This window comes from Cyclopterus lumpus, chromosome 14 (assembly GCF_009769545.1).
Source record: "Cyclopterus lumpus isolate fCycLum1 chromosome 14, fCycLum1.pri, whole genome shotgun sequence".
In the NCBI taxonomy this organism is placed as follows: domain Eukaryota; kingdom Metazoa; phylum Chordata; class Actinopteri; order Perciformes; family Cyclopteridae; genus Cyclopterus; species Cyclopterus lumpus.
In genome coordinates, this window is record NC_046979.1 from 21,717,319 (window position 1) to 21,745,157 (window position 27,839).

A 27,839-nucleotide genomic window follows, 5' to 3' on the forward strand; every position below is an offset into this window, starting at 1 on the left:
ACTGACTACCATAATAGTTTACATGGTAGATAATCTGTTTTTATAAAAGTGTAAACAAAAGCCGTGTATATGGCTTGTATGCGGGAAGCATTAGACTGTGTGCAGGGAGTTATACTTTGGGATTTATAATTTTTGGGACAGTCACATTACATGACTCACCAACTGCTTTATTTCTGTCTTGTACTTAGATTCTTAGACTGAAAATGAAAGCAGCTGGTGTAAGATCATTTGGGTTTATAGCGACATCTCCTGGTGAAAGTGGCGTTCTGTACCATCAGCCAGTACGTGAACCCGTTTTTGTCATGCCATGCCAGTTGATGTTGGTACTACGAAGAGCCGTGGTGTGCAACACGTGAGACGTTGAGGGTGATCCTTCATATCATGGTCTAGTGGGCTTGTTGAATAATTTGACGTCAGTAACTAACGAATGTACGGAAGACATTACTTTTTTTTTTTACAAGCAGCACCGAGGGACGAAGCCGTTCATTTGTAGATTAAAAGACACATCTGCGCCGAAAATAAATATATGATGAATTCTTGGTGTACTGTTTGACCTCTTGTAACAAAAAGTCGGAGGTTTTATAAGGAGCACGTGAAGGCAACGTTTGTACGTCTGCGTTTCCATGGTTGCGTTGCTGTAGACTACCGGGAGGCAAACAGGTCCGTATCTGAACGTGTTAAATTTTCTCTCGATGTTTATCTAACACGCCACATTTCACTGCTGTCTTCCGTCACTATGAGGAAGGCGGTGGATATTGTCACGTGGTCTGAAGTTTCTTCTGTTTTTACCTCAACGCTCGCGTCGTCTGTCAAAACAGCTGCTAAGCTAGCTGGCGGGTAGGGGGTGGGGGCATTAACCTGGTACTAGTGAACTAACCTAGCTAGCTAGCTAGCTACATTAGTTTGTAGTTAAGCAATGGGAAATAAAGAGACATACCTACTGGCTATTTTTCACCTGTATAAGGTTTCCTCTTTACAGTACGGGCCTCATTTGAGGAAAACGGCCCAGCTGTTAATATCTACCGTTATTTCATTTGACGTCACGTATTCATACCCACAGTCACTCTATTCCTCCACGTCTGTATGGGACGTACAGCTGCTGGACAATTATCATTTACTTTATAAAGGTATGTGCACCTGTGTGAACTGGGATATTGAGTCTTTGTTTTGGTTTTACTCATGCTGTTTTAAAAAAAAGAAGTTGTTATTGTCTTTCACTGTTTTATGTTGTATGTCTGAAACGTTGTTTAACTGCTGTCTTGGCCAGGACACTCTTGTAAAGGAGATTTTTAATCTCAATGAGGCTTTTCCTGGTTGAATAAATTTAAATAAATAATATAAAGGGACGCTTTATACATATTTAGTTCTGGAAATAAACGTCTGTTTGCTGTTCCTTTTAAGACATATGCTGGCTGGTCAAACTTGGCTGTAACCAACGCCATTAAGCTAGTGACGTCTGCTTTCCATTCAAATGCGTGACTTCCAGAATTTTTTGATTTCAACTTTTATTTTTGCCCTCGCTCAATCAAGTACATACATACATACATAGTGCATAGTGGACATTTTGAAACGTGGGTAAAACACAGGTGTAAATAAAAGAAATTGAAAAAGATGGCCATTTAAGTGTTTCACGGTTCACTGGAACACTTGGGTTGCGGCCTAAAAATGACCTAAAGTGTAACCCTAACCACTTTGGAAAACGTCACAGGGTCAAGAAAAGATGGAAAGTTAGAAAAAGACAACTGCGAATCTCACTAATTGACGTAGTTATGATGCGACGGCAGGCGAATGTTAGTGACGTGCAGCGGTGAAACTACAATGTTCTGAAGATGGACTACAACAAAGCGCCTCTTAGCTACTTCGCCCGTGTGTTCTTACAGGTTTGCGTCATGCAGACGACATAAACAACCCTGTTCAAGGTATTACTTTATTACCAAGGTTGGAATAGAAATGAAAGATGAATATAAAAGTGAAACCAAGGGATTGTCACAGAGTACTACTAAACTCATTATTCAGTTTCAATTAAATAGGCTATCCAACTAACAACGTCTCATATCCCTCTTTGTTGTTATGGTTTATATGCAGATTATAATCTGATCATAAGAATATTCAGACAATAGTTTATGAAAAAACAGACAACTCAGTGTGACCCTAGAAGTGTTGACTTGATAGTGTTTTATTGTAATGTGACACAATTGTTGATTCAAAAGATGATAATAATAAATGATTCAGACGTCCCACTGAAGAGCTGGTCCAGTTTAACCCTTTTATCAAAGCATCTGGAACTGACATCAAAGAATGAGGGCTGAGGCTGCAGTACAACACCAGAGAGAGCAGATCAATATGTCAGTTTGATCACTTTACAGCAGTTTGATCACTTTACAGCAGTTTTCAGCAACATCAATGTAATGTGTTGTAACTCTTTAACTCTGTTCATTCTGTACACATGACATCTATTGCTTCTGTCCATCCGGGTAGAGGGATCCTCCTCTGTTGCTCTCCTGAAGGTTTCTTCCCTTTTTACCCCGTGAAAGGGTTTTTACTATTATTTGGGAGTTTTTCCTGATCCGATGTGAGGTCAAAGGTCAGGGATGTTGTATGTGTGCAGATCGTAAAGCCCTCTGAGGGGAGTTTGTTATTGTGATATTGGGCTATACAAAATAAACTGAATTGGAATGAATTGAACGTTTGCAGTTTGCCAGCAGGTTTAAAAGTTCACAACATTGAACTATTTCCAAGTAGCAACGGTTATGTACACGTTCCGTGTTTGTCGGTCACGATCGTTTGTTATTGTGAGCGGCGAATGGTGCGTCACTTTAAATGTTCCTGCCGCAAGGAATTGTGGGGCGGAATTATCTCCCTTCCTTTCGTAAAGGAAGATCAAGTGTTTCCTCTGCTAAGCAAGGAAGCATTGAAACTAAATTCCTTTGCATTTAGAGAATTCAAACATCTCTTATCATGGAGGCCACTTAGGTACTTCCGGGTCATTTCATTCCGTTAGAACCTTCCTAACCAAAAAGGACTATTCAACCACAGCCTTTGATAGAACAGAGCCATGATTATCATAGTGACAGCTGTGCTTTTCACACTGTGACCAGGAAGGCAGGTTGACTCTTTCCTCTGCTAGGTTTCCCCTTTGGTGGAGACTAATTAGTTTGGCATTTTTGTTTGGTGAAAGAAGTTTGATTACACTGTGTATAAAAGATAAATCAAATTCAATACATGAATGCTCAACATACTTCTGCTGCTTTTACAGCCTGCTGTTCTTCCTGCACAATTAATTTGTCTTGTTGTTGTTGTTTGTTGGTTGCAGAAACATGGAAAGATGTCTCTAGTTTTGAAGACTGAGCAAGTGAGGCGTCCTTCTCTGAGACAGCCAGTTCTGGCCAGCCAGTGGGACTCTGTTGAGTCCGACACCGAGAGCATGGCGCACGAGAGGGCGCACCAGCAGCAGCAACAAATGCATACCGGCCACCATGAGCAAAAGAAATGCACACTGCCTCAAAATGAGAATGCCGACCGCTTACAGCAGGTAGATGACAATGCATGCAATGATGATGAAGCGGAGCATCATCAGGTTTATGATAGCCTTGATGCCAAACGGACACCCACCCTATTGCAGACAGAATATTTGGACACCCAAATGGACGAACGAGAGGGAACAAGGTAAGTCACTTTGTCACGTTACGTTCTGTTTGTCGGAAACAGTGCAACTCATTCAATGTTGCAATTAAATGATGGTATTCAAAGTAACATGTGTCCATGCGTTACTTGACATACCATCATTTCATTGCACCATCAAGTAGTAGTAGAAAGAGGTGTGTTCTGTTGCACATGAAATGGCCCCTAACAATGACATCAGGCTGTAATGAACACTCTGAGTACATCTCAGTAGTCCAGTAAAACTAGGATTTGTTAAAATATGGTGTTTTCTATATTTGGCCTCCTTGGTTTATTTGTGCTGAAACAGTTGTGAAGCTTTGGTGCTTCATACACAGAAGAGACACAGTGACATCTGGTGGGTTTGTAAAACTTAGAGCAGCCCTTCAGGACCAGACTAGACTACATTTGAGTGGTTTTAGTCTCTCATTATGTGCTATAAGAATCCAAGAAACCTGCGTGTCGGTCCTACACAGTAGCTGTTTTCACCGGGTCTCCATCCTAAGGCCTGTAAATGGCATTTGAGATAAATGGCATTATTCACGAACAAAAACTATGGTGGGAAATACTCTTCAATACTTCATCTTGCAATGTATTGTAGTTTGGTCTGTATCTCTATCCCATGGTGTGCTGCTGGCATTTCTGTTGGTCCAGCCAGGTTCAAAGTGCAGATGTTTTTATAAGGATTTCTGAAGTCAGACTGTTTAATGTTCTAAGGACTTAAATGATGCCACTGGACATAAGTATGCCCCTGTTGTGCATCAGTGCTCTGCTGCGTCTGCTCCACTCCATCATTTACTTCCATTAATAAGAGATTTAGCATTTCTCCTTCCTGTATACAGATGGCATGCTTCTATCATGCGTGGCCATGAACTGTAGTTCTTTCATGTTTTAGATATGACCAATGTCAGGATAGTTATAGGTCTATGCACAACAAATTCACCTATGCGCTATCACTTTGAATATTATGTATCTGAATTATGGAGCTGATTCACCAAGGACATCAGCACAGAGCCTACGTCGACGCCCTCTGATGTTGATTTTAGGTCAAATTCGTTGAAAGGGTTGACCAATAGCAAAGTCCGTTAGAATGTCCTCATAGAACTGTAGTTCATCCACAATGAACTCATACATGTTAGCTCAGCGGCCCTCAGCCAAACCACTATTACATAGGTTTTTAAAAACTGTATGTACCTTTTTGTTAAACAAACAGACAAATGTGTTATGCAAGATAAACAGACATTAATATAAGACGTATAAAACAGATGAATATGGTACGGACTTAGCTTATATTTGTTATAGGAAGTATTGTAAGTTTTAAACATTCCTACTGTATGCTGTACAACATAACGTAGGTTAAACGTAAATTCCTCCCAGCATGGTTAAACATGATAAAACATACTACTTGTGGTCTGGGAGTTCCAGTTGTGTGCATGGAAGTCACTGCACATGATAGAACCTGTAAGCATAAAAAAACTGGAAAAAAAGACTTGTCGTTGAAAGGCACATAATGCAAAATGAAATGAGATAAAAAGATTTAAGGGCGTGGTAAAAAAAAAAATCAAAAAAGTATGTTACATTCATTCTTTATTTTCTCATGCCTGTGTTGTATTATTCAGCGGCAGTATAACCTTTCACTGCCAATGTTTCCATTTACACTTCGGGTTTTGTGTTCAATGCTAAAATCACAAGTCCTGACAATGTAGTGAGTGGCATAGCTCATTAATATGTCTCTCACAGAGAAATCAGATACACTGTTGACACGTTTTCAATCTCCGGCTAAAAAAGCGTGACAGGCAACAGTCAGATGTCGACTACTCTATATTTGTAAATGGTCTTTCATGCTTTAAGATTGAAGAACGTCCTCTTTACAAACAGATGTTACTTTGTATGAAGGCATGTTTCATGCATGGAGAACAACCACTAGACACAGGTAAAAGAAACGGGAAGCTTGGCATGAAAATGTGAGCAGATTTCAATTTAAATAGGAACGTGTCAAAAGTAAAGTGCACAGACAAGCTGGAATTAGCATTCTTCCAATAGCACGACTGGCACATGAGCAGTGACATCAGCTAAGCTGTTCAATCTCACCGCTGAGTCGACTGCAGACAAAAAGCTTCCCAACATATTCAGAACCCAATTGTACTGTACCGTGCATCCTTCAAGTGACTCTACATGTGACGAAATGGAGTTTGGAGGTTTGGCCAGTAGATGGCAGTGATTTATGTTAGTGGCACACTTCTGGAAAAAAATGAATCTGTGGCTAAAAATGTAGAAAATACCTTTTTGTTATGTTTTTATCACAATATTTGCTGTGCACCCTGGTGTCTCACAATAAGGACATAGACGTGGCATTATATAAGCTATTCACCATGATGAGATTGAGATGGGCCCGTCCTTGTTCAATTTGCCTATTGAACTAGACCGTCACTTTCAGTGTCTGTGACAAATTAATTAAAATTAAGCAGATAATAGTGCTGCTTAGATGCTATACAGCAAGGAGAATGGCAGCAGCAAATCAAAGCTTTTTACGTTTAAACAGTACATGGATGATAAAAGATAAATAGCCCTCATTCAACACTTAACAATGAAGTGGTGTCAGTTATTTAATGAGATGCAGGCACCGATGGCACATTGTAGTGAAAATGGCCTAATTCAGGAGCTTTCAGAATAACAGCTTTCATTTGAGGTAAATTAGATTTTTGTTTTGTTTGGGTGGATCACAATAAGTGATCACTCGTGCTCCATTAACAAGGAGCATTGTTGCTGAAAAGGAGATCTCTCTTTCTCTCGTTTGAAGGAGCAGAGGTAGGCATCTATGGTGGGAACAACACCACATCTGTTTGTGCACTCTATTCGACTCGTACGTTGTTTCCCTTCTCTCCCCAGCAGACACAGGGGGCATTCTCCATTTTCCTGTCAATACCCCGTGCAGATTGATGCCCACCAAGTGTGGGTCCGCTCCCAAAGTACATTGTTTCAGGGAAAAATGACCATGACATATTCTCACAAAAGGCTCCATTTCATAGAGCCAAGGCAGTGGCCACAGTCCCATTCCCATCAGCGTGTTCTCACAGTCCTCCTCAAAGTGGTTAAGCCTTTTCACAATGCCATTGCATAGTTTACAAACCCAATGGGCATTTCTCATTCAAGCAAAAAGATTCCTATTTAAGCAACTCCATTCATCCCTCTTAACTATGTTTTACACCTCGCTCGAAATATTGTGAAAGGGTATTTGAGTATAGTCAGCTTTTTTTCATTTTACCATTCAGTGTTTGTCACAATATTTCTTGGGCTTTTGTATTTAGGTGTCTGTATCTCGGGCAAGAAATATTAGGCTGCGGTGTTTTGCTAGTGTTGGAACCATCACGCTCAATGTCTATAATGCATTCTCCAACTTGTTTGAGTCCGAGTCATTAGAGAGACATCCCTTACCCTTTTGGCCTCATCGAACTGAAGGGCCCTACACCTAGGCAACCCTCCCCCCCGACGCACAACATAACGGCAGGAGAATTAGGCTCCCCTCGTCCTCCCCGTAAGCACAACAAAGAGGCTCTCTGCTATTTATTTTAATGAGATCTTTTCATCACCATCAGAAAGAGCATTTTAGCCCGCAATTTTCAAGCCATTTCATAAGCTGAAAATTGCCGTTTATGAACCATTCCCCCGCTAGTAGCTCTCAAATACACTCTCATTAGTGCGCATGGAGGTGAAAATACGAAAATTATCTGTAAATACAGGCACATAATCTCCCTCATCTGTTTCAATTTCTGAATTCTCTGATAAGGCCCAGCTCTCTTTGTTTGAGGACCTCATCATTCTAATAATTGTCTAATGCCTCTTGTTCCTTTGACCTGAAGTAAAGGCCTATGTGACATTCAGGTGTCTGTAAAACTTCCTTTGGATATGGAAGTGTCCTTAATAAAGCTGCTTACCAACAATTTAATATGATTGAGCCTATACTGTATATATATGGACATATTCTTTGATCATTCTAAATTGCTTTTTCATCTCCTATTTTCTTAATGGAGTGCACTTAACAATAAAGTTATACATTACTGATGCAACTATTAGACTAAGGCTAGATGTATTGAACATATGATCACTATTGTCGTTTTTTTTTTAACCTCGCAGCCAGCTGCCCTCTGGCGATGCCTATTCTGACCTACGCTATGACCCGAACTGGAGGACCAACCTGAGGGGAGCCGGCCGCTTCAACAAGAATCCACACGTTTCTGTTGAGGACTATTACCAGGTCCCAAAAGAGAAACCTGGTCAGTCACGTGGTGACAGCCAAGGACCCGTAATAAAGGGAGGTTACAGATACATCGTCAACACAAGTCCAGCTGTTGCAGTGACTGCTGATACGGCTGGCAATGAGCCTGACCAGCCGTACCACCTCCACCCACAAGATGATCAGACCGGCGCAGTAACATCTCCCCACAGTCACAACCACGCCTTACAACCTCAATCACCAGAGGAGGACCATTCAAAGCCATCCTGCAGTGTCACTAAAAATGACGGTGACAAAAGTTTACCGATGGGATTCAGAGAGAAGTGTGTGAGGAGTTGTGACATCCAAAACTTGAAGACCCTCTTCCTGCAAGAACTGGGAGGTACTCACGGGGGACCCACTCAAATACAGCAAATGAGCACATTTCCCATTGTTTTATTCAACAAAATGTCAGAGGATATAGTGGAACGCAACAAAACAACCCTGGGACGCAAAACGTCCCAATGTGGCTCCTATGCCAGTGTGTATGGACGTAAGCAGGAGATGCCTCATAATAGCAATAAGGTGTGTACATCATTCTCAACCAACAACATATGGTTAAAATCTCTGAATGAGTATTAGATGTGTGTCATGTGGTAAACTTTCAGGCAGCTCTGTAATGGCCACTCTTAGGCAGTCCCTCTCTTGAAACAGGTTGCAATGACAGAAACAGACAGCAGGAGCTGCACTAACATTGATAATGATTCTTGGACTGTCAAGCATCTCTTACACTTACAGGACCGAAGGTTAGGTTTCACTGGGGCCTACCGGAAATATTGGAATGAAATATACAATATGAATTATTTAAATCACAAAATCCAAATGACCGTTTCCGCTTGAGTTTTTGTGATGCCCAGATTCATCTATTGGATATACTGGCCTCTATGAATGGCTTTTTTACTCTTCTACATTTGAGTTTGTTTTGGAAACAAAGATAGTTTGTGATGTGTATTTTAGGCAGTAAGTATAGCTTTTGTAGTATCAGCAAATGAACGTGATAGTGATGATAGCGTATGTTTTGTTAAACACAGAGGTCAGTTCTGGGTCTTGTTAGTGCTCATGCACAGCACATTCTGTTGTGTCTTTATATCTTTCAGAGATCTGCATTTACTGTCCACTCAGGTGAGAGGTAGTGTGAGTGTCAGTATATTTACTCTTCTTGGAGACACTGTTAATGGGTGCTTCCTTGAATGCAGCTTTTCCCCAGAGCAGAATATAGGCCTTGTTTGTTTGCTCTTTTTTGTTTTTTTCCCCTCCTGCATGAGCCAATGTTTGTGCTCATTTAGTAATATGATTTGTATCTATAGGCCTTTTATTGTCATCTCAGACAACTAAGAGAATATCCTATGATGTTTTGCTCTGACCCAGCCTGGAAGATTAATTTGGCCTAGCTGTTTTCATCTGCCTTCTTCTCCACCATATGAAAAGAGCCATGTCTGGCAATGCAGTGCTTATTATGAGTTGATGTGTACAACAAGAACATCAGAGACGCATGGTTACCAATAGGCTCTTAGACATCCCTGCACCTGGCACAGTGGCATAATTGGTCGGATGGGCCGCATTCCCCATTTGTTGGGCCACAAGACTGTTTGCTGGCTATAATACCCCCCCCCCCCCCCAACCATCTGAGCCCCAGCACTCGACAATGTCTCATATCATCACCATTTACATAGTCAAGAGCCGTTAGCTTTGTGCAATGGTAAACAGAGCCAGAGCCTTTCCCTCTCCGGAGCCCTTGTGTTTTGTCATTTCCCTCTGAATTCGCTTATAGTTTTCCATTGCGCCGTCTCCCAAAAGACGTGTCTAACTTAATGGGGGACATAGGCCACAAAAGAAGGGGCACCAATTTGCACGTCGTCTATTTCCTGTTTTATCATAAGATTAATCTATGAATTTGGTATGTTCTGGCAATTGTGTAACATATCAACAAAGCTGATCAGAAATAGGCTTAAAGTGAAGTCATTTTAAACCATATTTTAAAAACAGCCTCACCAAAATAAAGGGATATATATGTAACAACTGCAGTTCATTGCAGCATTCTGATTAACTTGCCAATAGGGACAATCCACCCGAGACATAATAAACATATACCATTTGTATAAACTTGGATTGTTCATTCTTGATATGTGAACATGAGAAAATCCCAAACTCTTTAGATGCCATCATCATGGGACTTCTCTTTAACCTGCATTATTGAATAATGATGAAATAAGAGGCTGAATGAGTCTGGCAATTTTTGTTTAACTGTTAAATCAAAATGCACAAATATTGATTTACAGTTTCTGGGTATTAAGACAGCCCCTATTGTGCCTCACGTATCAGTTTGGAAATAGGTCTGCTCATTTTCACAAGCACTGAATGAAATATTATATTATTATAAGATCAAAGAAGTAACGTATGAGAATATTGTTGTCTTCCACCTTCACTATTTAATTTTTGGAAATGTCATTTTAAAGGTCAGATAGAAAAACAGAAACAACTTTTCATACATGTTATATCACAAAGATAGTTGTGCTTCCTCCTACCCTTCCTTATCCGTGGCTCCTTGCAAAAGATAGCAACACTCCATGTACAAATCACATCAGTTTCACAAATCAATATGTGTCCAGACAAGCCAGTTGTTAAGAGGCCCTTTTTAAATAGCCCATTTGGTCTTTTGAAGACCGCAGCCATCTGAAGGCAACTTGTGATAATTAGATGTGGTATTAAATGTACACAATTTCCTAATGCAGCAAATGTTTAGCTCAGCCAAGTGGCAGTGGTCATGATTGGCTTCATCGGGGCTCGGGCCTCCTTTGATAAAGACAGAAGTAGCAGATCAATCTTCTGCTATTGCACTCACCCCTTTGAGTCCCTACTCCTCTTGCAGGCCCTCACTTCAAAGCCAGGGCAACATAATGTACAATCTTTTAATAGCTTTAGACCAAAGCTCTGGGGAGCTCTCTGCCACTGTATACCCTGCCTCAGTCTAAACACCTAATCAAGATTACCTGGGCTGGACACAATAGCAGCTAAATGCAATTCAAGATCCACAGCCCCTTTGAAGTCTTCATTGCGAAAAGCAGATGTTTCTCGGGTACGGGAGGTAATACAACTTGCTGCAATTGCCAGACTTTGTTGTGACATCATGTCGCAGGGAAGCAATTATGAGCCTCCCAATTTAGTCAAAAAGATATTACACAGCTTACCATGCTCAAATGCAATAGGGGCTTGATCATTTGCTCCAACTGATTGGGATGTTTATAATGGGTGACAAAAGGCAACAGCAGGGGGAATGTGTAAAGGTGTGTTTGCAAGTGTACACTGCTGGACATGAAGTAGTCACTGACACCTGTGCCCCTGATCAAACAACTGCTCCATCCTTATTGGTCATCTGTAACAGCACCCACATCTAAAAGGCTCTCTGTCATTTGAAAAAGATTCCCCTATTTGGTTGGTGAGTTCATGTATGGCTCAGTTAATTACCAAAAGCATAACAGTGTCTTCAAAAGCCGGAGACAGAGGACCATACATATTCCATGAGGACCTTCCATATTGAAACAGCATGAGATCTAGGGCCTTTACTTCCTCTGAGCATAATAGTAGCATCTAAGCCTATTAGATGCAATCATAAACACACTTATTGATGGATATGTTACAACTGAATCCACTCATTCCTTGTGACCTTCACCTATTCAAGCTCACAGAATCGGTGGCATTCAGTGGAAAAGTCTTCAGCCTGTCAATAGCATCGATCCACTCAGATGGTCCTCTGCCACACAGGGGAGTCCTGAAGTTAACTAAATAATTTTCATTACAGCATTAACTGAATATATTTCCATGCCACAAACGGGTAAATTAGGAACAACTAAAACAGTATATTGATGTATTACGATGTGGTCCAATAAAACAGGCATTGATAGTAATGGACGCAGTATTGATGCCACTAAGTAGGTTTAGTTGTGTTGGTTTCAATGGGCTTCAGTAAAGGCTTCAGTCCCCAGTGTATGGACAGACAACATATATAGAACTTCTGTTTCAACGTTCCTCACTATCAGCACGTTGCTTTCTCTTTGTGTTCTCTCTACAGGTGCATGCAACTCCCAAGGAGACGGAAAGTCAAAAGGACAGTTCAGATCCCGAGCTGAAGACACAACAGTTGAGGGTAGGACACTCTTGATCTTTTCACGTGGTTGATATGTCAGCCCAAACAGCAGTGGTAAAAGTAGTCATATCTAGTTATTATGCATTATTATGTGGGACACTGAGATTTCAAAGTTCTTGCAAGGGCCACCTGCTGCATAGTGGAACCTATCACTATATTCTAACCTATTCTAATTTCCTTAAGGGAATATGAACACAATGGCAGATGCTGTAGTTGCACTGCGGCTTGCCAGAGATGATTTAAAAGAAAATAGAAAAAAGAAGAGCCAGAGTGAAAAGGATTTTTAGAAGGATTATTATTTTGAGCACTTGAGCAGCCACCTTGGCGCTGCCAAGCGGATGAGAATAAATATTTTCCCACTGGAATGGGCAAAGCTGATAGTTGCTAAATCAGCGGCATTAGGTGCATGATGTTATGTTTCTTCATTTGAACAGGGACAATTTTCACTTGCTCATAGACCTCCTGCTAAATAATAAGATCATGCAAAGAAGAGCTCCAGCCCTTCTTACACTTGGGAATGAATTGTGCCTCTTATAAAGAGCTTGTGTTTGTCTCTTGTTGTTTTTCTGATGTAGATGTGTTGTGCTCCAGACCACCTTCCAAGCTATACTCTGCATGTTAACATATCTCACAGAACTGCAGAGGATCCAGAAAGTCAACATTCATAGCAACAGTCTTTGCCTATGATGATGGCAAAAAAAAGACCCACTATTAGAGTTTGTTTGCTAGTATATTTAAAACACTGTATTCTAGTTGGGTATGATAGTGACTGTGTCTGTCATTATCATGTGTTTATTATATGCCTATTCTCTGTTTGTATACGGAGGTTTTATGTGAGAAATCATGTGATATGCTCAGATTTTGCCAGATTTTTAAGTTTTGTGAAATAACAGCCCTGCATACCAAAGTCACTATCAGTACCCTTTTATTGCTCTGACTTTTTACATCAATGAAAACATGTTATCCTCAGACTGTTAATCCTGCTTTAACCACATGTCACCCAGATCAGTGAAAGGAAGAAAGCCCAGCGGAAAGAATACCACCACCCCCCTCGACCGCGGCAGCAGCCTCCTGCCCTGGAGGTCAAGGCTGAGTGGGGAGACTGTCTGAGCTCTACATTGGCAGGACCAGCCGCCGTAACTCAGCCAAACCCCCAGAAGACGACTCCATCGGAGCCTTTGCGCGCCACGATCCATGTCAACATCAACCTCAACACTTCTTCCCATCTCCTTCCGTTAATCCAGCAGAGAGGCCAGGATGAGATCATCAATTTAGCATCTCTTCATGGTTGTCCACATTGGAGGCCTGCATCTGAAGATGAACTTGCCTTGTCCCCTGGATGTCAACAAACAAATCCAGGAGTGTCCTCCCAGATGTCTTGGAAAGGGGTAAACGCACATCTGCACCATCGAGGCCTGGAGGGTTACTTGGAACAACGGCAAAGGTGAACCATTTATACAATTTGTTTTCGGACCTAGTGGTCAGATGGAAGAATTAAACTTGTGGTTTATGTAAACTAACAAGCAATGATACACCATATGAAATTGAAAGAGAATATAAGCATATGCAATATATAAAAAAATAGAATCTGAAAATCCTCATGGGTGTTCCCAGTATTTCTCCACCAATAACTTTGTGTTTCAGGGCAACTGCATTAAAGTGGCCAATAGTCTGTGAAGGGGACGACCAGGATTGTCCGCATGAGGTTCACGGGAAGGAATTTCCACAAAGCCTCCCCAGGACACCCACCACCACTTTGTCACTGGGCTCTGGCTCCTACCCAGTTCTGCCGGCTATAGAAAAGTCAATGACAGGAAAAGAGCCTGAGCTGAGCCCTGGTGTGAACAGAAGCAGCTCTAACGGCTACCTGGTTCAGATGGAGAACCAGAAGCAACTGAGGGCGAGAGTCACCTACAAGGTTGGTGTGTCTGTGAGCTTCATCTGTGTCCCAAAACGAGGGATACTGAATGTTGACGGCTTGTTCACCTACTTTAGAGGTTGTATCATTGTATCTGTACGGCTGCCATCTAATGTGGGATGTCACACAGATAATAAAAAAACATGTGAGGATTTTGTTTGAAATGCATGCATTTTAAAACTGTGGTTAAACAGGGCTCAAGGGCCACCAAACTCACTCAACACATACTGAATAATTGCGTTTCAGTTAGAAAAATAAGAACTCATTATGCAGTTTCACCGAACAAAAGTGACACATGAATTCTTCAATTGAGTGGCATTCCCCTTTAATCCTCACGTACACGAGAGGTTACACAAATAAATGCCCCTTTGAAGTCCCAGATAATCCCCTCAGCTGTCTCCATGCAGGGACAGCTTAATCCAGCAGGAGTGTTCTGGTGACTAAGGGCACAAAACATCAGGTTAATTGTCTAGCTCCAGTAAGCTCCACTTAATTGCCATAAGATGATGACTATATAAACCACAGAGCGGCAGGCTCTGAAAAGCCATTTAAAGATGTGTTAGAGGATAAGGTGATTAGAAGGTAGAGAGTCTGTGAGGCGCAGGGCCACTAAAGATGACCATTTGCATTTAATGATTTGGCTGTTGTTGTTTTTCCCCTTTCCTTTGGTTGTCCAGGCTGAGATGGGTCCTGATGTTACTCAGTCGGGTATATATTTAAATACAGGTGATGCAAAAATACTTAAATCTTACTTCTTTGGCACTGTTTTAAACATGCTTGCACCTTGTACTGCAGCCAGACCAATCACTGTCAGCTTCGGGCACGGTTTAGGTGTGTGAGACGATGCTGAGAGTTGTGAGTTATATCACAACTCAAGAGTATTTCTTCATTGAAAGAGGAGCAAAGAACGTCACTCAGGGCTTTTCCTGATGGAAAACATGTTTTCACTTCCGGACTCACTTATGCAAGAGTTTGATTGACAAACGCTTCATCCAATCACTTGCTGAGTTTTATTTTTTTTAAGTACCTGACCTTTTCCAAACAATGGTTTTGTGCCATACTACGAGAGGATAATGTGATCTCTTTGTGCATACTGACTGGCCATGCTCTTAGCAAATGATACGCTTTTCTCCCGAAATGTCCCCAACTGCAAGCAAACGGTAAAATTTAGGCACAAACACTGACAGCTTGATTATATGTTGACAGTATCCATAACTACAACATATATACTGTGTTTGTAACTGTGTACGGTGAAATGTATCAAAGTCTGAGGTGGCATTCGTTGGTCGGATCAAATGGGGTGAAGTGACCTTAAGTGCATCTACTTGGGGGATTCTTGACACGATACAACCTGGTTCTGTTTCAGGCTCAGCCATACACATTCCTCACACAAGGGACTGTTTTCATGCTTAATGCTTCGGTCAGTCCAGGACTTTGGTCCAGACTGAAATATCTGCACCAAATAACTATTAAATGGTTTCACATGACATTGGTTTACGAACAAGCTCCCTGACGTGGATGATCCCCTGATGGGTGTCATGATAGTCATGGTGCCCAGAGGATGTATCCTAATGCATTTGGGGATTCTCTGAGTAATCATCTTGTCCCACGAGCATATCCAATTTCTAATTTTCCCCATTTCTCAAAGACTTCTTGATCAATTGGCAACCAATTGTATGCAGACATTCATGGTTCCCAGACAATTTATAATAATTACATTTTTACTCCCCTAGCTCAACCATTATGCATTATGTTACGGATGCACTGTAGTTCAGTGAGATCGCCTCTCAATCAAACAATTTGTTTTTTTCTTTCAATTTTGTTGGTAATTGTTGTAATTGTTGTTTTGTCCGATAGATGCTATATATGTCTTGCTAACCACCCTAGCTATTACTCCTGTATATTAGTTTGTGTACATCAGCGGTTGTTAAATACCATGACATAAACAGTACAGCAGCCACTAGTGATGATGGTGTGTGTGCGTGTGTGAGCGTGTGTGTGTGTGTGTGTGTGTGTGTGTGTGTGTGTGTGTGTGTGTGTGTGTGTGTGTGTGTGTGTGTGTGTGTGTGTGTGTGACCATATGCGCATGGGGGCATGCAATCCACAAGCTGCTCCAGACAAAAGCGAGCTAATCATTCCAGATTTTACTGGCTGCTTTTCGGAAGGAGGATTTCAGTTTGCTTTAGCCAATTGGCCACGGAAACAAAAGGGTACCTTTCTTTCCAAGCCCTCTCCCCTCTCACTCCACCTCTAAGTCACGCTCATCTGCTTTCATGCCCAGGCGCTGCAACAAGACTGCTTTACAAATTGAGCCTGTAATCTCGTCAGACACGATGGCTAACGGGAGGTCAGGGGGTGAGGAGTGCTGGGCAACACAGGATGAATAAAAGTCTAAACACATAATCATACTTTCTAGCCTTCCTTGGGTCTAGCTAACTCAATTATTAGTTACGGTAACAAAACATATGATACACTATGCTAGGGGTGCCCAAGACTAAGAATGTACATAGTCCAATCTGATTGGTCAAGTCTTGCCTATCGTTGACTGATTTGCTCACATGTGATTATGGTCTAGCTGTTGTTTCACAATAATGAGCTGTGCTGTTATTGTACGTCGTGTACATGTACAGGGTCGGCTATCCGAAGTACCACAATGGACCAGAGAGACCAGCTTTTTATTTCACATGTGGCGTTTACCAAAAGGGAACACGCTAAGGAAGTCTTAAGCTTAACTGACTCTATTCATAAACTTGATCAGCTCTATTCAGAATCCCCCAATGCTGAGTTACATAAGAAGCCGATAGAATTGCAAGCCTAACTGAACATTCTAACTACGAAGCACGCAGAGCAACTTCTACTAAAAACCCGTGGAACCTCCTGTGAATATGGGGATAAATGTAGTCGCTTACTTGCTCACCAATTAAAGCGGCAGGCCGCATCGCGTCTTATCCCCCAGGTTAAAGGTGAGCAAGGTAATTTAGTTTCAGACCCAAAACACATAAATTACATATTTACTTCACATTTCATCTCACTTTATTTTTCAGACTTCCCCACAGATATAACACCCATGACAGCCTTTTTGAATAATATAGAGCCCCCCTCTCTTGACCAAACAGTTGTTTCATCACTGGAGCGAGAGTTGGAGATAGGGGAGATCATTGGAGCCATTATGTCCATGCAGAATAATAAAACTCCAGGCGTGGACGGATACTCTGTAGAGTTCTATAAGAAGTTTAAGGACCAGCTTGCGCCTCTCCTCCTGGAAGTTTTCAATGAATCTTTAGATAGAGGCTCTTTACCCCCCACTTTTTCTCAAGCGTCCATTTCACTTCTTCAAGATAAGGACCCCACCCACTGTGGATCCTACCGTCCAATATCTCTCTTGAACGCGGATGCCAAGATTCTAGCTAAAGTTTTAGCCCTCCGCCTGGAAGATCCACTCCCTAAAATTATATCTGAAGATCAAACAGGGTTTATTAAAGGTCGACACTCATTTGCAAACATCCGCCGCCTGATTGATATAGCATACACAAAAAATACAGTTGTTGTGCCCGAAGCAGTAATTTCTCTGGATGCTGAGAAAGCATTCGATCGGGTTGAATGGCAGTATTTATTTGCAGCTTTGGAAAGATTTGGTTTTGGCGCCACCTTCATTAAATGGATTAAGCTTTTATATAAAGATCCCCAAGCGTGCGTACAAGCCAATGGTTTTCCGTCATCCTTTTTTCTTTTGACAAGAGGCACAAGACAGGGCTGCCCACTTTCCACACTTTTATTTGCGATCGCAATTGAACCATTTGCCATAACTACACCAGCATTTCAGGGCATATTTAGAGGGGGAGTTGAGCACAGGGTCTCACTGTATGCTGATGACTTGTTGATTTATGTTACTCACCCAACTACTATTGCTTCCTCTATTGTGTCTATCCTGGAGGAGTTTGGAATGTTCTCTGGATATAAGCTCAATCTGCAGAAAAGTGAGTGTTTTAGACTTAACTCTCCAACTCCTTCCAGGCTAGTACCCTCCTTTCCTTTTCGCCTTTCTGAAGATGGGTTCAAATATTTAGGAATTCATATTACCAGATCTTTCACTTCTCTACTTGCATCTAATTTAACAACATTAGTTAACCAAATGAAGGATGCCTTTAAAAGATGGTCTGCTCTACCACTTACTTTGATGGGTTGTATAAATGCAGTGAAGATGAATGTGCTTCCAAAGTTTTTATACATATTTCAATGTTTACCTCTTTTTCTTACTAAATCATTTTTTTAAAAGAATTAGTCATGCTGTGAACTCATTTATATGGGGCAACCAAACACCCAGAGTTAAGAAGAACAGGCGTTGTGTTGGTGGACTTGCTTTGCCCAGCTTTATCCACTACTACTGGGCTGCTAATATTCAAAAAATACTCTGTTGGCTGCACTCTCCTCATACAAGCTGGTGTGTTCTAGAGGAACAATCATGCAAACATTCTAGCCTTAGGGCCTTAATTTATTCATCCTTACCTATAAGACCTTCCAACTCCACCTCTCATCCTATAGTACTCTCTACTCTGAAAATTCTGAACCAATTTCGCTCTCATTACAAATTCATGTCTGCCTCAACCCTCGGCCCTATTCACAAAAAACATTTTTTTCGTCCCTCTATTATGGACCTATCATTTATGGAGTGGTGGAGGAAGGGTATTTACTGTTTTGAGGACCTTTATAGTTCTAAAACACTGGATAGTTATGAGAAGCTACAGAGATTGCCTAATTTCCCCTCCTTTCCCTCCCTGCCTAAGCATGATCTCTGGGAAGACATAACTCTTTTAAAACCAGAAAAAGGAATTATTTCAGTTTTATATCAGAAATTGCTTTCCTTGGAAAACCACAACTTGGCAAACATTCAGGCTAGTTGGGAGGAGGACTTAGGAATGGAGTTGGGAGATTATTGGGACCACGCACTGGAAAGAGTTAATTCATCATCATCCTGCGACCGCCTCGCACTCATTCAGTTTAAAGTGCTCCACAGAGCACATTATAGTAAGGCAAAACTGGCGAAAATGGATCAGGGGGCTGATGCTAGCTGTAGCAGGTGCTCTTTTTCACCTGCAAATCTCACTCACACGTTTTGGTCCTGCCCCTCCCTTGAAACATATTGGTCTGGAGTGTTCAAAATGTTATCTGAGGCTCTTAACATAACTATAGATCCAAATCCTTTGATTGCTATATTTGGTGTTCCTACAGACACAGTCACTAAAGTCCAATCTGATGTTATTGCATTCACTTCACTGCTTGCCCGCCGTAGAATTCTCCTTATGTGGAAATTCACCACACCCCCATCAAGTGCCCGTTGGCTGGAGGATGTCATGCTCTTTCTCAAGGTAGAAAAAATTAAATTCACACTGAGAGGTTCCATGAAGAATTTTTACCGGAGATGGCAGCCTATTATTGTTTATTTTGACAACTTAAAGGAATTGGAGTCCACCCTAGCTTTCCAGACTGTCTCAGAGTGTGCGGTACTGGTAATAATGCTCTCAAACGCCTAGTCACATTCGTGATACATAGGCACCTAGGGCTTAAGATATAAGTGTGTGTGCTTTTCTTCTCATGATTCTTATTACTGTGGGGGTTTATCATTTTTATTTTTTATTTTTTATTATTAGTATTATTTATTTTTTATTTATAGTTCAAAGTACTGTTGGATGATGTTATTTTTTTAATGGAGATTGTACCATTAATGCCTCCCAATTTACTTTCTGTATACCACCAATTTCCACCAATAAAAAAATAAAAAATAAAAAAAACAATGGACCAGAGATCAGAGACAGACAGAATGACAACATGGTTTCTAAGCCTGCTACGCTTTTTATGGTTGTAAATAAAACTTTAATTTCTAATTACATTTCACCTCATTGTCTCAATCCACAGACAGACGTGAAATGACGAGGAAGTGAAGAGACAGTTGACGAGAGAGAGACAAGACGCTAACATCTATTTATAGCGCCGCTCTCTGCTGATTTTAGAGATCGATCATGAATCAAATATCTAGAGCTCTGGTAGTACTACGTTCTCATGTGAGCACCCTAATTAATTAATATCTTCTTTGATTTTGAAACAGTAGCCTTATGTTGTTGATATTTCGCCTTTCTGAGGCCATGATTCTGCTACGATCGTCCTGCAAATTTGGATAGTGTAACTTAGTGCAGATTTATTCACACACACTAAGAAGATTAATTAATACATTTGTACTTCCGGTATTAAGGATCAATAGACTGATAAACCAAAATAGGATATATCTCAAGATTTAATGGGAGAAACCCCAAATATCAGGCTCCTCCTGAGATCAAATGATCGAACAGTCAGTTCGAGGTGTTGAGGTCACCCAAACACGAGTGTAGTGTAACTCATAGTACTGTATATCAGCAATAGACAAAATATTCCTCAGATTGCGGAGTGCTTTCTAGCACTCTCTTATAGCTCTCTGGTGCACACTGCATTGTAATGTTTAATTAATTTCTCAGTGTCTTTGTTTGTTTCTGCCAGCCAAACAAGTAAGGAGTGTCACAGAACGTTTGGTGAAGACTGTCGCTCACCCCGAGGCTCTGTCTCTCTATGTCATCTGTCAGGCATTTGTCTATTATTTGGTTTATTATTATTATTTTCTCAGTGCACCATTTGAACCCAATGGCAGACATACAAATTGGTTCAAATTGCAGTCAGGAATTTATTGTTTAAGCCATGGTGCCATTTGGACTGCCATCATCTCTCTCTCTCTCGCTCTCTCTCTCAGGCATACAGTCTTAAAAGCTACAAGCAGCTGAAGTCAGATATGAATCTGCGAGGCCTGGGTCCTGACTACACAGCCATAGAAGAAACAGTGAGTATTAAGTTTTAGACACATCTATGTGTTTATGCAACCAACTAAATACCCCTCAGCCCCCCTTGTTCTCTGTCCTCCTGTCCTCTCTCCTCTTGTCCTCTGTCCTCTCTCCTCCTGTCCCCCTGTCCTCTCTCCTCCTGTCCTCTGTCCTCTCTCCTCATGTCCTCTTGTCCTCTCTCCTCCTGTCCTCTCTCCTCTTGTCCTCTGTCCTCTCTCCTCCTGTCCTCTTGTCCTCTCTCCCCCTGTCCTCTCTCCTCCTGTCCTCTCTCCTCTTGTCCTCTGTCCTCTCTCCTCCTGTCCTCTTGTTCTCTCTCCCCCTGTCCTCTCTCCTCATGTCCTCTTGTCCTCTCTCCTCCTGTCCTCTCTCCTCTTGTCCTCTGTCCTCTCTCCTCCTGTCCTCTTGTCCTCTCTCCCCCTGTCCTCTCTCCTCCTGTCCTCTCTCCTCTTGTCCTCTGTCCTCTCTCCTCCTGTCCTCTTGTTCTCTCTCCCCCTGTCCTCTCTCCTCTTGTCCTCTGTCCTCTCTCCTCCTGTCCTCTCTCCTCTTGTCCTCCTGTCCTCTCTCCTCTTGTCCTCTGTCCTCTCTCCTCCTGTCCCCTGTCCTCTCTCCGCCTCTCCTCCTGTCCTCTCTCCTCCTGTCATCTTGTTCTCTCTCCCCCTGTCCTCTCTCCTCTTGTCCTCTGTCCTCTCTCCTCCTGTCCTCTCTCCCCCTGTCCTCTCTCCTCTTGTCCTCCTGTCCTCTCTCCTCTTGTCCTCTGTCCTCTCTCCTCTTGTCTCCCTGTCCTCTCTCCTCCTGTCCTCTCTCCTCTTGTCCTCTGTCTTCCTGTCCTATTTCCTCTTGTCCTCTTGTCATCTGTCTTCCTGTCCTCTCTCCTCTTGTCCTCTGTCCCCTGTCTTCTTGTCCTCTCTCCTCTTGTCCTCTGTCTTCCTGTCCTCTGTCCTCCTGTCCTCTGTCTTCCTGTCCTCTCTCCTCTTGTCCTCTGTCATCTGTCTTCCTGTCCTCTCGCCTCTTGTCCTCTGTCTTCCTGTCCTATCTCCTCTTGTCCTCTGTCCTCTGTCTTCCTGTCCTCTCGCCTCTTGTCCTCTGTCTTCCTGTCCTATCTCCTCTTGTCCTCTGTCTTCCTGTCCTCTCGCCTCTTGTCCTCTGTCTTCCTGTCCTCTTGTACTCTTGTCCTCCTGTCCTCTGCCCTCCTCTCCCCTCTCCCCCTGTCCTCCTGTCCTCTCTGTCCTCTGTCTTCCTGTCCTCTCTCCTCTTGTCCTCTTGTCCTCTGTCCTCTGTCTTCCTGTCCTCTGTCTTCCTGTCCTCTCGCCTCTTGTCCTCTGTCTTCCTGTCCTCTTGTCCTCTGTCCTCTGTCTTCCTGTCCTCTTGTCCTCTTGTCCTCTGTCCTCCTGTCCTCTCTGTCCTCTGTCCGCATGCACACACACACACACACACACACACACACACACACACACACACACACACACACACACACACACACACACACACAGACACCCCACACACAGCCACTTCTGCATTTGGCCACAGAAAGGTGTTTCTGAACATGGCAGCCCATCTCATCCTCCTCAAACTCTTCTTATTCCGATCAGTGAATGAGCTCAAAACAGAAAGTTAAAAGAAACAATACTATTGATTGAAAGAGAAAGATGGAGTCGCTCTGTTGCCACTGGCAGAGCAGCACCAGACCAGCAGGGAGACACACATCTGCCCCTGCAGCTTCCATGTCACCTGCACATGCATTTATATGTCAGCAATATGAGGCAGAAATGAATCTGTAGACTAGTGTACACATTTCCAAAGCCTCTTTGGTCTCTAATATTTTCTTTCTAGACACAAAATAGCAGATAATACAAAAGAACACAATACAAAAGTTGCCCTGATGTTATATGAATGTGCTGTTAGGCAATACCAGATGTAAGCAGTAACTCACAGAAACAAATGGAATTAGAATGAGTTAGTGTCTAAATTCTGATGACTAGTGTCACTGTGTGTCCACTGACCCTCTCCCATCGCTCCCAAAGATAAAATGACATCTACAAAGCAAATGCGGGTACCTCTAAGAAGTTAAGTGCTTTATGCTGAGATATATATATTTTGTTAATCCCCAGTTGTAAACAGTGAGCATGTTTGTCCAATTTACATTAGATTGAGCCCTGGGCATGTCCAGGTCCAAGCCTATTAGTGAATGATATGTGTAAATGCCGAATGGCTGGCTGTGTTTGGTTTTGTTGGGCTGAGTGGAGAGGCTCTGCCGGGGGAGAGAGCACAAAGAGAAGGGCCTTAAGGGAGAAATGGCCCAGTTAATTAAAACCCTCTTTTATAAACTGCTTCTATTTCTCTCTCACTCCCTCCTCTCTCGCTCTTTCACCGTCATCATGCTGAGAAACTGAAACGACAGAAGCTGTATTCAAATGTGATCCGCGAGCAGAACAAAAAGATAAGTAGGATTCCCTTTCTCCTGGCCAAGGACCCGGAAGGCAGTGACAAGAAAGTTCCCAGAGTGAAGGTGTGTGCGTCTTTGAATGTGTAAGTGTGTAAAAACTAGCACATGTGTGCTTGTGGTTGTTTAAGAGACACGTTGTGACTAAGCAAATGAAAAAGAGTGTATGAGATCAGGACACGGCTTCAATGTCTTGTCTGGAGTCACTAAGCACTACATTGTTCATCCTGGATCTCACTTGGTTAGCAAATTATGAGCATGCATTAGGGAGAAATACTGTTTTATTTTTTACAAAATGAAAAAGTTCACAGTTATGCTCTTGCTGTATTTAATAACCTACTCATTGTAAATAAATATAACTTGCACAAAACACCACGATAATTTAAAGTTCAAGTTGTTGATAAAAAAGCTTGGATTGATAAACCTTAGTCTAAGTCTAAAAACCTAAAGTCTCATCATTGATGGTGAAAGAGTCTGGAGTACTTTTCTTTATCTTACTAAATCAATATAAACTTTTATTTTTTATTTACAATGTTACATGCTTTGAGATCAAGCAGTAACTGAATAAAATGAATTAATTTCACCATCATGTAACGTGTAACTAAGTCAACGTGCCGGCATTCCAGCAATAAATGTGTGACAGACTTTAAGTCTTTGAATGTACATCACATGAATGTTTTTATCCACACCATAAAAACTTCCAAACCTTCAGTGCATGTTCCTTTCTGACCATGTGGGCGTATCCCTTGTGGTCCCGGTAAACAGCTGATTCTACGACAAGCAGAAAAGTGATATCCAAGCGATAAATCTGATTTTCCCTTCATGGAAATATATATATATAAAGATGGAGTCACTCTTTGTTCCCATTGACAGAGTATCAGTCTTGAATATATTACGCAGTGCTATCAGCTCACAATAAAATACAGGCGGACTTGAGGGACAGAAATCATTCATTTTTTAACTGATTTAACAATTTGGCATTCTCTCTTCCAAATAATTATCCACGTAACTATTCACCATGAAATGAATCACACTCTTTAGGATCAACCATAATTCAGGAACATGTACCAACATGAATGGTTTGTAAGAGTGTTAATAACAATGTTATGAAATTAATCCAAGAGGAGCGCATAGCCCACTAAATATATAGAACATAATCAAACTATGTAATCTATCAAATCAGACTTGTGCATACTCTCTTACTAATGATTAAATTCAGACTGATAATGTCAGCAGATTAATAAGCACATCATGAACGTGGCTGTGAGAAACCTTCACAATAAAATGCTCTCACCTGGATTTGTTAATGTTCAGTGATCCAGATTGATTTATTAATTACTTTCAGTTTAGTTTATGTAGGCTATTTGTTTTAGGTATGTATTACTTTGAGTTTGATGTTCAGTTCAACAGTTTTACACTTTGTACAGTCTGTATGAGAGTCGGAGGCTGTTCATTCAGATTAATTCTATTTTTTCACGGGTGAGGAGTATTGGTTGGTCAATCTGCTGTTGTCTTTTTCCTGCTCCCATTCGGAGAAATACAACCATGAAAGGTTGCAGTGCACAGAGGTTTAAAGACATTTCTGGAGGACCAGTACCATTTTAGTATACAGTAATTAGGTAGAACATTAACCTTTCTCTCTCTTTCTCTCTCTCAGGCCTTGGAATATGCCAAGACCATAGCCAAACCCCCTGTACAGTCTCAACCACAACAGAGACAGAAACATTGGGCCAAAGGCTTCACTGAGCACGCTTCTTACTTGGACGTCTCCCAGCTGGCGACACTGGACGTCCTTAGGAAACGTCATGAAGAAGAAAAGCAGGCCGTGGCGCTCTTCAGAAAAGTACCTGCTGTCTGAGGCAAGGTGCACGTCCTGTAAACAGTCCATGGATCCCATGCCTCATTCAAGTTGTTAGGCCCATAGTGTCACATCATTCCCACATACGTTGTCAATTCTTTTTTAATAGTAGTTGCGAAAGAATGAAGTAATATTAAAGATCTCTGGGAAGACTGGCAGCATCAGCTAGCATCTGTGTTACTTTTAACATTGTGTCACCAGGAGAGATTTGACAAGAAATGCATCAAATGAATCATTTCTAGTGTTTGTTTTAACCATTAATGCTTGAGATGATTACAATAGTCATTTTGAAGTTTAATTTGTTTCTGGAGGCACCAAGACAGATTACAAAAAGAGGAATTCACTTCTGAGATCCTAACATCTGGAGGTGTACTTTAAAAAAGAAATGAGCAGTTTTATGGACTCACACTGTATCTAAGATTTTTATTTTGACACTTAAAGGAACTGCAGTTTAAAGCATTTGGGCATTTGCTTCACTACTCAGCTGTAGCCACAGGCTCCTCCTTACTTCTGAATAGGCTGCAGCAAAAAACACCACTCTTCCCTTTCATTTGAATGTGTGTGTTGGCTACCGCAGAAGATCAACACAAATAAAACATCAGTGGCGAAAAGTTGAAACGGAATCATCTTTTGAATAAAGTAATGGTCCATTAAAATGAAATGGGTCAATCAAACGGGTGTCATCAAATGGGTTGACTTTGAGCTCATGGCCTGATTTGAAGTGAATGCAACCTTCTTGGCAGTGTTGCAATGTCTGCATCATGTCTGCAGCGTAGGACATGGATAGTTGAAGTTTGAATAAGATGGTGGTAGCAGCGTGATAACACTAATGCTCCTGTCAGGCATGATCTTTGAGTAATCAAGTTCAATGACATTCTCTCACCGAGTGTGCACCTGTCGGAAATGGTGACAATGTGGCATAATCCAAAATATAGCATTTTTATATTATCTTGATATTGACTTCTCTGTAGAAGTACATTTCTGTTTGCCTGAGGTAGGCTGAATAGGAAGTTACTCGATTTCTGAGAAGCTGCATGTCAGTGAAAATACACACACTCCAAGAGCAGCATGCACTTCCTAAATAGCAGAAATGAACCGTTGCACTGGGGACGTCCAACTTGTTGCTCCTGAAGCGTGAGAACATGAATGATGAAGCATGGTGTAGTTCTAATCAAACCTTCCTGTTGCTGTAAATATATATTTACACACAGGAACCACCCTATCACCTATCATAAACAGTAAAGATTAGATTTGAGTACTTATGCAATATTATCGGACATAACTGTATGTCTCAATAGTCCGATATTTAACAGCGTCTCTCCGAACGCCACTGAAGACCTACTGGCCTTAATGCAATAAAGTGGTTGTTGTATGTCACACAAAGCCTTTTTTCATTTTTATAATTCAGACCTCCTCCAACTATCCCACAGCACTGGCTAATGCCCACACTCTATTTTTCATTTTATCCCCATATTGTTGTTTTGGCCAGTTGGTCTTCTCTCGGCTCATTACACACTGTTTAATTTGGAATATTGCACACGCCCTTTGTTGTGGGTCACAGTCTTCCCTTTACCGAAAAGCAAACCTGCTCCAATGAAGACGACACTTTGAAGCTCCCCTGATTTGCTCGCAGTCCCGCGTTTTGTAGCCTAACTCCTCCCTCACACAAAACACTCTCAAGCAGCTCATTTTACTAATTGAACCCTCAGATCATTATCAAAGCACTATTTACCTCTGTGCAATATTTTAATGAGATTATAGTCTCTATTTAACCCATCATGGACTCTTTGAAGCCCTGTGTTTTTAGTGTTAAGTCCTCACATGCATGGTTGGAAACAAATGACGGAGCCCTTTTTAATTTAATGAGAAACGCCGCCTATCTAGACTGAGTCTCTTTGCTTCTTTTTTGAGTCCCACCTACTCATTTTTTTCCATTGAAATCCAGTTAATTGAAAGAGTCTCTCGCCGCTATATATGAAGGGGGCCAAATTAGCATCCCTTTCTGCCCATTGGGAAGCGAAGGCAAACGTGGAGGCTTTGATGTGAGAAGCACGCTTTCAGTAGGCGGCAGGCTTCCTGAAAATGAGCTGATGGCCCTGCTATTAGGTCCAAATGCAGATGCGTCCAATGTGTTGCAAAACGCTTAATCTTTTAATTGATCACCTTCTGCATGGCCTGTTCTCCACGTAGTTCTTTCCCCCCCACTGCATGTTAATCACAATCACATTTTGAAGATGGCATGAATTGAGAGAGGATTGCATGTTGTTGTGCAAATGCCCATGAGATGCAGCTTGTGGTAAAACAAATGAATACATGTAATATAGGGCTGTTTTAAGATTGTTATATGTGTGTGGCTCGCGTGTCATCAAATTAATAATTATTAACTTTATTACCCTTCATGCCTCCATTGTTATCACAGTAATAATTGGACATTAAAGAATTGACAACAACACTCAGGAAGACTGATCTTTTTTTATGAATCTTCTTCTACAGTCTTGCTGTCTCTGGACCGGGGGTCAAATGTGGTCACATGGATTTTATATTAGTTGATATGATGGACATTCTTTTAACAAGAATATTTAAAGAATATAGAAATGAGATATCCTGCAGCATGACCATTGCCAGTGAATTAATAATAATTAAAAAAACTGAAATATTGCTTAAAACATTTACTGCACTACTT

General features: G+C 41.6%; 1 protein-coding gene across 6 annotated transcripts; it reads left to right on the forward strand.

Moving 5' to 3' along the window:
* Positions 1-63: 63 nt before the first annotated feature.
* jhy (junctional cadherin complex regulator) lies at positions 64-27,613 on the forward strand. 6 transcript variants are annotated; one of them, XM_034550451.1, is made up of 10 exons: positions 64-660; positions 1,061-1,127; positions 3,314-3,666; positions 7,795-8,458; positions 12,003-12,077; positions 13,082-13,521; positions 13,722-13,995; positions 20,771-20,857; positions 23,236-23,364; positions 24,956-27,592. In XM_034550451.1, exons 3-10 carry the CDS (start codon positions 3,326-3,328, stop codon positions 25,154-25,156), a joined length of 2,211 nt encoding a protein of 736 aa, XP_034406342.1. In that variant the 5' UTR covers positions 64-660; positions 1,061-1,127; positions 3,314-3,325; the 3' UTR covers positions 25,157-27,592. The 6 variants fall into 6 exon arrangements, with proteins under 6 accessions (XP_034406342.1, XP_034406346.1, XP_034406343.1 ...); XM_034550455.1 differs by lacking the exon at positions 1,061-1,127 and having other exon boundaries at positions 23,257-23,364; positions 24,956-27,613; XM_034550452.1 differs by lacking the exon at positions 1,061-1,127.
* The last annotated feature ends 226 nt before the right edge of the window (positions 27,614-27,839 follow it).

What these genes read in the sequence shown, in the direction of transcription:
- jhy (XM_034550451.1), top strand. Translation starts at nt 3,326, where the DNA reads ATGTCTCTAGTTTTGAAGACTGAGCAAGTGAGGCGTCCTTCTCTGAGA. An exon ending in GGGCGAGAGTCACCTACAAG is followed by an intron (nt 13,996 to 20,770) that starts GTTGGTGTGTCT and finishes TCTCTCTCTCAG; the next exon opens with GCATACAGTCTTAAAAGCTA. An exon ending in ACACAGCCATAGAAGAAACA is followed by an intron (nt 20,858 to 23,235) that starts GTGAGTATTAAG and finishes CACCGTCATCAT; the next exon opens with GCTGAGAAACTGAAACGACA.